The following is a 12,149-nucleotide window of genomic DNA, read 5'->3' on the forward strand; positions in this document are numbered from 1 at the left end:
ACTAAAACTCTCGATAAATAACTTAAAGTTACTATCTTACTTAAAAACCACATCACCAAATAATTAAACACTTAAATAGTGAATAATAAATTTGGGTCGTTACAACTCTCCCCTACTTAAAAGGATTTTCGCCCTCGAAAATTACGCGTCTAAAACAACTCCGGTTAACTCCTGTATCCGACCCTCCAACGAAACGCTCAAAACACTACACATTACCAAGTTTGACAAAATTAGTTTATCCCATCCAACACAATTTTTGTCCATTTATCAACAAGAGATCAAGGACGGCCAGTTCCTCAATTTGTCGATAAATATTCAACAATCATGATATCGGCATAAACCATTCTTATCAAACCGCTAAAACGTCCACTTCGTACGAAACATCCATAGACTCACATTCTACGGCCTCACAACGTTACCCTAAAACTGGTACAACCAATTGAACACACTCCGAAAAGACGTGAAATACTCCACAACTCCCCAAATCCTATAAATCTTTGATTCCCTCATGAATCACTTAACCGTGTTACATCACTTATTCATATTCGAATCTTATTCCAACTTATCACTCGATATTTCAATTCCAACAATCACTTGATGACCAACATTCTCAAACTTCATTGACACATGTTAAAAACTACCGTCTCTAACCGTCAAATTCCTTTTCTCACATATCTCCAATCATTGAGTCGAATCCAATACGACTATTCCGTTCCCGAGTAATCTCTCATCCAACCTTTGCATTCCTTAACGCAACCATTTCCTAATACCACTCCTCATTAATTCCTTAGTAATTCGCTACTTCAAAATTATACCACCGCCTAAAATTGGTTCTCCAACAATCATCACTTCTATCTCATTGGTTCCAAAATGACATCTTCAATTCGCCCACAAATCATCTTGCATTGCAACAAGCATACTATTCTCTGTTTATTCACCCATCGGTTTCTTATTCACCTCCGACCTCTACCAATCATCATCTCTCTATGGATAGATATCTTTAAACTCCTCCTTTGTACATTCGATCCCAAAATCAAACTCTTGAATTAAATCTACAAGCTCCAAATATTCGCCATACGATCTAATTCTAATATGACATCTCTAGAAAATTTCTAAAATTCTCGTCCAAAAATACATCTTAAGTTTATTCACCAAATCACTACCGTCCCATCATCCATGATGAAACAATTTAAAATCTTTTATTTCATTGTCACCGACTACGACCATACTATATCAACATCCACGATGCATCTAACAAAACTAGTCTCTACCGACTCTTCCATTCCATGAATCCAAATTCCTTAGCAAATACTTACTCACTCTTATCTTTTGGGCACTACAAAATGCTCTCCGACACTTACCTTAGGCATCGCCTTTAACTCCTTACTATATGTGCTCAAACACAACATCTACTCACATGTGCGGTAATCCTTTTTCGCAAACTCCCACCTAACACAAGTCACTTCCAACATGCCTTCCTATTACTCATTCTCACCACGTTCTTCAACGGCTAACTTTCTTATTTCTAATCATTCTAAGACGTTACTACTCACTTAGCTTCATCTCAACCTCCAAGACTCTACGTTCTCATTCAACATGCGACACTAATTGTCCGGTCATTATCCAAATCCAATTATTCTCTCTTCGACAAGTCTCTCACAAAATCCTTCGAATCGTTATCCTACCTCCATCTTCGAATAAACTCGACTACTTATACAACTCTTACTTCCAACGATTCAACAAGCATACCAATCCTATTATGATATTTCTCAATTCCATTCTCATCTACTTTAAAACCTACTTCCTTTAATTTCCTCGATTAATTAATATCAACGGTTCACTGGTCTTCACATCTATATCTCTAGCTTCTCAAACTTCTTCCAGAAATCACTTCACAGACTAAACTTAGAATTCCAAATTGTTCAACCAATTCAACCTACTACCATATGCACGAATCACGTAAAACTTCTTACTTGAACATCCGCTACAACATCCGATCCACTTGGATGACAACTTACTTCAAAATCATCACCTCTAAAGAATCCTAATCACTCCCTCTTCTTCCTATTCGACTCCTTCCGATCAAACAGGTACTTCAACCTTGGTCCACAAAAATGATGCCTTCATACTTTTAGTGCAACACACAATCTCCAACCGTTCTGAATACTCTTCATCTCACTTACCCAATCTCACTAACGCCCACGACGAAACACTTGGTCCGACAACTTCTCTTCTAGTAGTTTCTCACAACTTGTTGCTCCCATTCATTCCACTTCGAACAACGTCACCACTTCCTGAATATTCCGCTTCAAGAACATCTCTACTCATCTCATCTTCTCACGTTCGAAACATCTCGGAGGGACATAACCTTCTCCCCCACTTATCTCAAACCCACCTACACTCTTCCACTATAACTTCTGGTGCTCACACCTAACGGTTCTATCGTCTCTAAACATATTCTTCCTAAGAAGAAACTAGTATCGACATTGTTTACACGCATGTCGCATACAAGGGACAAAACCTAACCCACGATACCTAAACACTCACACAAAATCATGCAAGCATCCAAGTAACCTATACTTCCCTCACTTCTCAAAGTTAGGAAATCAAAACAACAAAAGAAAAATGAACATTGCATAGCAATAATTCATATTCACATTTATTTCCGTCCTAACAAACACAAGACAAAAATTTCACATTCAATCAACTTAGGACAAGACATCAACAAAATAAATTTCTTGTCTGGCTCCCTCGCTTAGCAAAAGCTAGCGAGCGCCCGGCGAGACAAGTCAAAAACATTCACAGGATTTAGCAAGACTTAGCGAGACTCAGCGAGGTTCATTCTTCGCCTAGCGAGCACATCCAAAGATCAGGGTGCTCTGCTACGGTTTTGAACTTACGCCCACTAGAATCTCGTTTTCTCGACTCACCGATCCACAAAATTCAAAACTTCAAGCATATAACATCATTATAGACTTGAAAGTACAATTAGAATCATGCATCAATAATCACAACATAGAATTATGAGATCTTCATGTTTTTACTCATAAAACGCATGACAATTCAAGTTCCTAGTAATCATCTAACACATGTTATAAACAAAACATATAACAAACACATACTAGGACACATTAATATCCTACTCTTCTCACCATTTTGAAAATTTAATTTTCACTTGCCCAAAAGAAAATAACTCTATATTTTCACCAAAATCTTCAACAAATAATATTAGTTTTTAAAATTATTTCAAATCATTACCACATGAAGTTTTATATCATGCCGGATCGTCACATGCAGTTTTATATCATGCCGGATTATCACATGCAGTTTTATATCATGCCGGATCGTCAACAATTAGCAAATAAGCATCAATCAATCAAGTTTAAACTACACAAAGGTTAAACTCTAAGCATATACAACTATTATAAACATAGAAGTATAGCACTCACACCACTACTCAACAAAATAATGGATCGATTAATCCAATTCACACCACTCATAGTTCCTAAATGAACAACATAAGTGATTTCACAAAACAAACACAACAAAATTGTTAGACAAACACGACTGACACACAATACTCACTTGGTCTGACTGCACAGACCTGCTCTGATCGACACATAACCCACACAGTCCGAAGACAACGGGGCTCTGATACCAATTGTAACACCCAAACCCATTAATTAAATATTTCCACATTTAGTAAAATCTTTTTCAAAATACGCAACGGAAAATTGCAATTTAAGTTATAGAATATTAGTTCTAGGTATTACACTCCTCTTTACAAAATAATACTAACATGATTATTTAATAAAAACTCATTTTATACAATATAAATTCCCTTATAAAAGATACATTTTTCCAATGTAAATACATGAGTCATGAATAACTCTATATACTATATACAACCCCTTTTCCTGTGTCACAATCAGAGCGGAGCATCACCGACGACTCGACATCGAATACCACAAAATCCTGTAAAATCTGGACCCCCAACGGTCCAGCACATAACACATAAAAGAGAGTTAGACAACATACTCAAAATATAAGTGTAAGAAAAGGGTACTTAAACACTTCTCAATATTCATGCATATATCATACATCTATACATATTCACCAACATCTATCATTCCATTATAATCTACCAGACAAATTATAATTCAAACATCAATTATACGTCAACAATTATCACATAATCAATCATCCACAAAATACACCAAACATATAGTTTCACGTCGTCTCGAACAATACCAAAACATCAACAAATATCACATAACTCAATTACAAATAGGAATATACATAAAGTTCCTAATGTAATCTAACACCACAAATACATTGTTCAGATTATGGTCATGACGGACCCTGCGTTGTTCATTTTATAGTCATGACGGACTCAGCTCCTCACATACGGATTAACAATCAACATTTACCAAGTACGTGTCAAACATCATTTATCGTAAAATGCACACATAATTCCTAATGCAATCTAATGCTTCACATTCATGCTATGTCCTCTAGACACCTCTAATGCATGTGGTACCATCTTCTTTATTAGAGTATCTCACCTCTAATATCCTTCTTTATCGGATAAATATAATCCGTTATCCTTCTTTATTGGAATATCCAATATCACATATATTCATGAATGCATGTATATGTTTTTCATGAATTCACTCACAATCATTTTAATTAGCATTAAGCTCTTCCTTTACTAATGTGGAACACTATCCAACATTACTTCTTTATTAAGATAACACTATACCTTAATATACGTCTTTATTAGAATAATATAATTCTAATATCCTTCTTTATTAAGTTGATTAACACCTTAATATACTTCATTTATACTTCATACATGATTAACAATCAATTAACGATTAGCAATGAGCATTATAAGCATCAACATGCATCAACAATCATGTAAGAATAAGACACTGATTTGAAACTACATGCAAAGGAAGATAACAGATGAAAATTGTGAAATCTGCAGTATTTTCGCCTGGGGTGGAAATATTTACGCCTGGGGCGGAATATTTCGCCTGAGGCGGAAATATTTACGCCTGGGGCGGAAAAACTGCTGAAAGACTGGTTACTCTCTGTTCTGCCGTTTCAGGCGAAAATTCTTGCGCCTGGGGCGAAATACTTGCGTTTTCTACACAAAAACGCCCAAAAATCCCATTTTTCATGTTATAAATCCCAAAAGAATTTGTATTCAAGCATAACAAACATGGATAAACACAAAAGGACAGTTCATTTCTCAGATCTACATCAAAAACATCGAAAAAGTAAAGATTGAACAGTTTTTCATCAAAACTCTCAAGAACACAAAGTTCTTGAGTTTAATCTTTCATAAACTCGTTTTTTACCATTAAATCCGTTCATTAATCATGTTAAAAGCATGTTAAACATATTAAGAACCATAGGAACGATTTCCATCAAGAAAATCCGTTCTAAGCTAAAACGAAAATGGGGTGGAGGAAGTTCGGGTGAGGAGAAATCGACATTCTCCCCTTCCTCGAGTCACCCACGAATATGAAATCTACTCTCTTACCTTGGATCGACGAACTCACGAAGATTGCTCCTCGAATCCCTCCTCCAAGCTCTTGCTCTAGCTCTCCCTTCTCTCTACTTCTCCCAAGAACAAGAAAAATGAACTCTTTCTCTCTCTAATGGGCTTCATATAGCGCCCCCCTCTCCTTGTGCCAAGGCCCATTGGGCCTCAAGCCCACTAACTTGGCCCAACTCGCGTTAACTCTCACTAACTCGCGCGTTAACTAAAACTCTCGATAAATAACTTAAAGTTACTATCTTACTTAAAAACCACATCACCAAATAATTAAACACTTAAATAGTGAATAATAAATTTGGGTCGTTACATGGCACATCTGGTCAAGTAGTCCATTGCTTAACGGGCCGGGCCCAGTTTAGCAGCCCACGAAGCTAATGGGCCAACCTACTTTTTATTATTGATAATTGAAAATTGTTTTTTAAACCCTGCTAGTTGCTCCGAAACCCCCCAAAAATTTCAAAATGCCCCTGAATTTTGGTCCCAGTTTAGTTTGGATTCTATCTACCGAATTCAAATTTGTTTCGTATTGAAAAATCCGAAAATGCATCTTCCAAAAAACACATTTGTCTGCTGCTAACTAATTAATGGCTTTCATCTTCCTATCACACCTTTTATTTTCTTTCACTTTCAACAAGATTACAAGACCTTTGTCTAATGCTTCCATCTTCATCTTCTTAACTTGTTATGTTTTTATTAGTAGCACAAATTTACTAAAAACGACAACCAAACATTATGTTTGCCGGGAGATAAGTACAAACATTGACGGCAAACCAATAATAAACAACAACCCAGACCCCTCAAACAACACTTAAATGAAACAACAAGCAAAAACAGTACAACAGAGGAACACACATGGCAAATAGGTCGTCATCTGTATTTGGTTCTATCTACCGAAAATGCTTGGATTCGGTTTCGATCTACCGAAAACGCTTGGATTCGGTTTCTAACTTCCGAAGTTGATCGAACTGCTTAGATTCGGTTTCTATCTACCGAAAACGCTTCGATTCGGTTTCTAACTTCTGAAGTTGATGAATTTTGCTTCCTGGAATTGCAATTATGCTTCCTGAATTGCAATTATGCTTCCTCGAATATCATTGACTTTTTTTTTTATCAATTATTGATTTTGCAACATGTAAGGCATCTATTTATCATCCCATATTAGTTTTACTTGAATAAGATCCAGATTTTTACAAAAAAAAAAAAAAAAAAAATTTGAGACGAGAGTGTTGTAGCTGCAAACTGAAACGCAAGAGAGACACGAAAATATAGAATTGCAAAATGCTCATTTGTTCTGACAGGGATGAAAATATGTTGATGCTATTTCTTTGGTAATTTGTGCAATTATCGAATTCGTTTTAATGGCAAACTGGTCAAGATGGGGGCCTGAAGTATTATAAGGGGGCCTAAAAAGGGGCCTAAAAAGCAATTTTCTTGATAATTAAAGTATGGTTTAATTAGTAAAATAGTCCCTTAAAGATATTTTTGGTTTTAGATTGGTCCCTTAAAGAAAAAAAAGGTCCAAATAGGTCCCTTATATAAAAAAAAGTCCGAATAGATCCCTTAAAGACATCTCCGTTAATCAGTTTGGTCCTATTTAGACCTCTTTTTAGGAAAAAATATGCACCATAGATTAAGCATTATTCTAGATTGTTGCAAGTGGAGTGTGTGAGCAAATAAAGAATGAATGATTGAGGATATTTCTTATCCAAATTTGTTGTTTTTGTGATTTAGAGTGATGCAACAACATCAGCATCACTCTTTTCACGTGTTCCAAATCTTTTGTCTCCAGTGCCGCGTATGCAACATCATCACAACTCTCCTCCTGAGTCTCCTCATCTTCTTACACCTGTACAACCAAACACGCCTTCCAACTACGTTGACTCTTCAAAACCAGTCAAATTTCTTCACTCGCTACACTCCATACTAACACAACATATAAATTCAGCCGCAAAACAAAAACACTATCAACTCATTTCCAAAACATCATACAACAACAGAGATCATATTCCTCTTAAAAAAACAAAACCTTTTAAATTGTTTCTGTACTAATACTAACTTAGTACTTTGTCTGAGACCATAAATAAGGAGTAAATATGGTGAAATCAAACGTGGAAAAAACTGCGGCGGAAAGAAGTGATTCTTCATTATACAGAGGAGTAAGAAAGAGGAAGTGGGGAAAATATGTTTCTGAAATTAGATTACCAAACAGCCGCCAAAGAATATGGTTGGGATCATTTGACACAGCCGAAAAAGCGGCGCGTGCATTCGACGCTGCTACTTTCTGCTTACGTGGCAGTGGTGCTAAGTTTAATTTCCCTAGTAATCCGCCGGATATTCCCGGGACAAGCTCCATGACCCATTCTGAGATTCAAGCTGCTGCAACCCGTTTTGCATATTCGGAGCCCCGTAATGAGAATTCGGGTCGACCCGATAATGAAATTATTGAAACACCGTCCTCGTCTGAGGTAACTGCATTGTTGCCTATGGAGATGCCGTCTCCTGCTCTCTCCGAGACAACGGTTCAGACGGAGAGTGACGTTACAGATAATGGGTTGTTCAAGGACCTGTTTTCAGAAACTGGGTCGGGTTACTCAATGTTTCCGGGTTTTGATGATTTTTGTGGTGAATTCTATTTGCCTGAGATGACAAATTTTGATTACGAAGAAGAGAACATGGATGGGGTGATAGTTTTGGATACCTTCTTATGGGATTTCTAAGTAATTCCATACGGTTGCGGGTTGTTTTAGTATACCCGAAACTATGAAACGTTGTCAAGTTTTTATACAGAGATTAAGGTTTTAATTTTTGTGGATATCTTTGAGGATATATATATGAATCATGAAACAATGTAAAGTGGTCTGATGATGTAATTTTTTTTTGTTCCATTCTTTGATTTATAAAGGGGCTGCTAACTTAGACCCAGTTGGGTCTAACACTATGTTTGGATGTCAAAGAGATAGGGAAGAGAGAAATAGTGAAGAGAGAAATAAGTGAGAAGAGAGATAGAAGAGAAATTGGATAGAAATTTTATATGGTTTGGATGAATAGAAAAGTGAGAAGAGAGAAATTAATAAAAATGAGAAAATAACAAATTTACCCTTTTCTACAAGAAAATAAATTAGTTGAATGAGGGTATTATTGTAAAATTGTTTATTTCACTTCTTGTCACACAAATCTCTCCTAATATGGAGAGATTTATTTTTGGCAGTTATTAACCATTATATTTCTCTCTTTCCTTATTTCTCTCATCATCCAAACCATAGAAATAGCTAATTTCTTTGCTATCTCTCTCTTTCTTATTTCTCTCTTTCGTAAATCTACCTAAACAAACACAGTGTAAGTTAGCAAGGTGCACCTTTTCAGTTGGACCAAAATACCCATTCTTTTTAATTAATTAACCAAATTACCATCAATGGACGCGGATCCAGTGTCGCGCGCGTACCGCAGTACCATGGTTACAGGCCGTTGATTTCCATCAGACAGCCAAGAACTGATCTCATCAAGACAGTCTGATCAATCAGACAGCCCAGATCATCCGAATCCATCAGATTCCAGCGCGTGCACCACACTGGATTACACCCTGGAGAGAGAAGAATCTACTTTTTAAAAGCAGGACACGTGTCGCTGTCTGATTGGCTGAGCGTGATTTTTTTTCCATTTAATACTTTGAACTCAATTATTTCGTTGTAAATTAATTTTTTATTTATTTTTTTTATACCAAAATTCATAATTTTTTTTTCTCTACAAATAGAGACTTGGTTCGTTTGATTTGGACACAGAAAAAAAAACCCAATTTTTCACTACCTTAATCTCATTTTTCACTACCTTACATCAACTCACTGAAACCATTCTACCAGCAAAATGGTTTCAGATTACAACTCTCTGAAACCATTGTACCAGATAAATGGTTTCAGAAGCAAACACAATTAATAAATTACTCACTGAAACCATTCTACCAGTAAAATGGTTTCAGAATACAACTATGTGCAACCATTCTACAAGCTAAATGGTTTCAGAAGCAAATAACTAATAATCAACTTACTGAAACCATTCTACCAGCAAAATGGTTTCAGATTACAACTCTCTGAAACCATTGTACCAGATAAATGGTTTCAGAAGCAAACACAATTAATAAATTACTCATTGAAACCATTCTACCAGTAAAATGGTTTCAGAATACAACTATGTGCAACCATTCTACCAGTAAAATGGTTTCAGAAGCAAACATTATTTTTTAATTACCGTTTTATCTCATTTAATTAACTAAAAATAGTTTCAGGTCTCCAAAAATTTCATAAAATATACCAAAAGTTCCAGAATATTATCAACTATTTTCCTGGTATAATGGTTTCAGTGAGTTGGTTGAGTGGTGCGTGTTAAATTACAACACACAAGTAACGTATTTAGTAGACAAAAAATGAGATTAAGGTAGTGAAAAATTGCGTTTTTTTTTCGGTGTCCAAATCAAACGAACCAAGTCTCTATTTGTAGACAAAAAAAAATTATGAATTTTGGTATAAAAATAAAAAAATAACAAATTAATTTACAACGAAATAATTGAGTTCAAAGTATTAAATGAACAAAAATCACGCCCAGCCAACCATTGTGTGACACGTGTCCTACTTTTAAAAAGCAAATTTTTCTCTCTCCAGGTTGTAATCCAGTGTGGCGCAAGCGCTGGAATCTGATGGATCAGGATGATCTGGGCTGTCTGATTGATCAGACAGTCTTGATGAGATCAGATCTTGGCTGTCTGATGGAAATCAACGGTCTGTAACCATGGTCCTTCGGTACGCGCGCGACACTGGATCTGCGTCTACTAATGGGTATTTTGGTTAATTAATTAAAAAGAATGGGTATTTTGGTCCAATTGAAAAGGTGCACCTTGCTAACTTAGACCTAACTAGGGTCTAAGTTAGAAAACCCCAAAGGATTAAAAAGATATAAAAATTTGTTCTCATATTATATTGATTTGAGTTTTTATGGTATATTGATAATTAAAGTGGATCGATATATTAAAAGTTTAATTTAATAAATTAAGGATTATTTTTTTATATATGATAAAAAATTATTTGTCAATTATTGTATTATAGAGAAAGTTATTTCTTAAGAAAAAATACAATTTAATTGTTTATAATTATTATACTAAATTCATAAAAAAATGTATAATTTAAATTGTCGAACGTACCATATAAATTATCTTATATTCAAGACATTAATTGTTTTTTAGCTCTATTTAGAGACATATTATTACTTGAATTAAGGTGTACCCAAGAGCACTTAGATAAGATGACATTGAGTTTGTCATTCATTTGGATTTTACAAGGCTTGAAGAATATTCTCAACTGTTGCGCACAAAAGATATTGATGGCAGCCAATTATATGATGTTTTTAGTAATAGGTTAGAGTAGTTTTTATAGTAATTAAATACCAAAAGCAAGCAAATATCGAGAAAAGTGAAGACACAATTATCAGAAGCAAGAAAAGTGGAAAAAGTTGCAAAAAAAGGCAAAAATGGAATAAAACAGCGCATCATCGTACCCACGATGAGTCTCAACGTGGCGCGATGAGAAGACGGATAAAATTGAAGAAAATCTGTTAAAAATCTTTACCATCGTGGCACGATGGCTTGTCATCGTGGCACGTTGATGACTTGAAAAATAAGCAGAAAATCCTGATCAAATCTTCCATATCGCACAACGATAGGATCCACCGTGGCCACGATGAAACAAAATTACACGCCATCGTGGCCACGATGGGTGCGATGGATGCGCAGAAAAGGCCCAAACCCAGCTGTAAAACTATAAATAGAGTCTTCCTCCTTCACAATTATTCTTTCAAAAATATTAAGAGTTATTCAATATTCACTCTAGAGTAGAAGTACTCTAAGGAGGAGCCAAGGAGGCCAAGGAACTCCAAGGCCAATAAAGTTCTTTTCTTTATGTCTTTGTAATTTATTTTTCCTAGGTTAAGTGGAGTCGAGAAACTCCCTTACGAATGCTTGGTTTTACTATTTATATTAGTTATTTATAAATTCAGTTATTTCTATTTCAAACTCTTTCAATTGTCTGGTATTAGTTATTTTAATATTGATCACATTAGAATAAAATTTAAGACCTAGTGGATATCGCATAGGAAACTAAGCTAGTAATCTCGAACGAAAAGGACAGTGTGCTAGGGCCTACATGAGAGCATTATATTCAGTATATGTCGTCTTAGTATAGGATTGAAAAAGAACGTTAATTTCTACCTTAAAGAGTATGTCTGTGGGTAGGTGACTAGTTTTAGGCACATGTGTCAGCTTATAATTAAGGGGTCCCCAAGGCGATGAGACCAAAGTTTTAACGAAAAAGTGGAATTCTGGATCATGGTGTGTAAATAAAGTAGGGTAACCTTTAACTGTGCTTTGTAGAAGCTTGTAATAGAAATAGACACAAATAATAAATACATCGCACCTATTTTCAATAGTCTAAATCCTAGAAGAGGGAAATAATTGAGCAACCAAGCAGGAGTAAGGGAGGGATCCGACCACGCTTAATCACCCTGTGTAGTCACACACATCTTTTATTTTCCAGTCCTT

The 12,149-nt window shown here is 35.5% G+C and overlaps 1 protein-coding gene across 1 annotated transcript; it reads left to right on the forward strand.

Annotated features, from left to right (window-relative positions):
• The first annotated feature begins 7,520 nt into the window (after nt 1–7,520).
• On the forward strand, nt 7,521–8,808 carry LOC123921936 (ethylene-responsive transcription factor ERF017-like). The gene has a single exon (XM_045974672.1). The coding sequence runs from the start codon at nt 7,663–7,665 to the stop codon at nt 8,284–8,286; it is 624 nt and encodes a 207-aa protein (XP_045830628.1). The 5' UTR covers nt 7,521–7,662; the 3' UTR covers nt 8,287–8,808.
• The last annotated feature ends 3,341 nt before the right edge of the window (nt 8,809–12,149 follow it).

Source organism: Trifolium pratense, linkage group LG4 (genome assembly GCF_020283565.1).
Source record: "Trifolium pratense cultivar HEN17-A07 linkage group LG4, ARS_RC_1.1, whole genome shotgun sequence".
In the NCBI taxonomy this organism is placed as follows: domain Eukaryota; kingdom Viridiplantae; phylum Streptophyta; class Magnoliopsida; order Fabales; family Fabaceae; genus Trifolium; species Trifolium pratense.

Bases quoted from the DNA above. Each gene is read 5' to 3' on its own strand.
- LOC123921936 (XM_045974672.1), top strand. From the start codon at position 7,663: ATGGTGAAATCAAACGTGGAAAAAACTGCGGCGGAAAGAAGTGATTCT.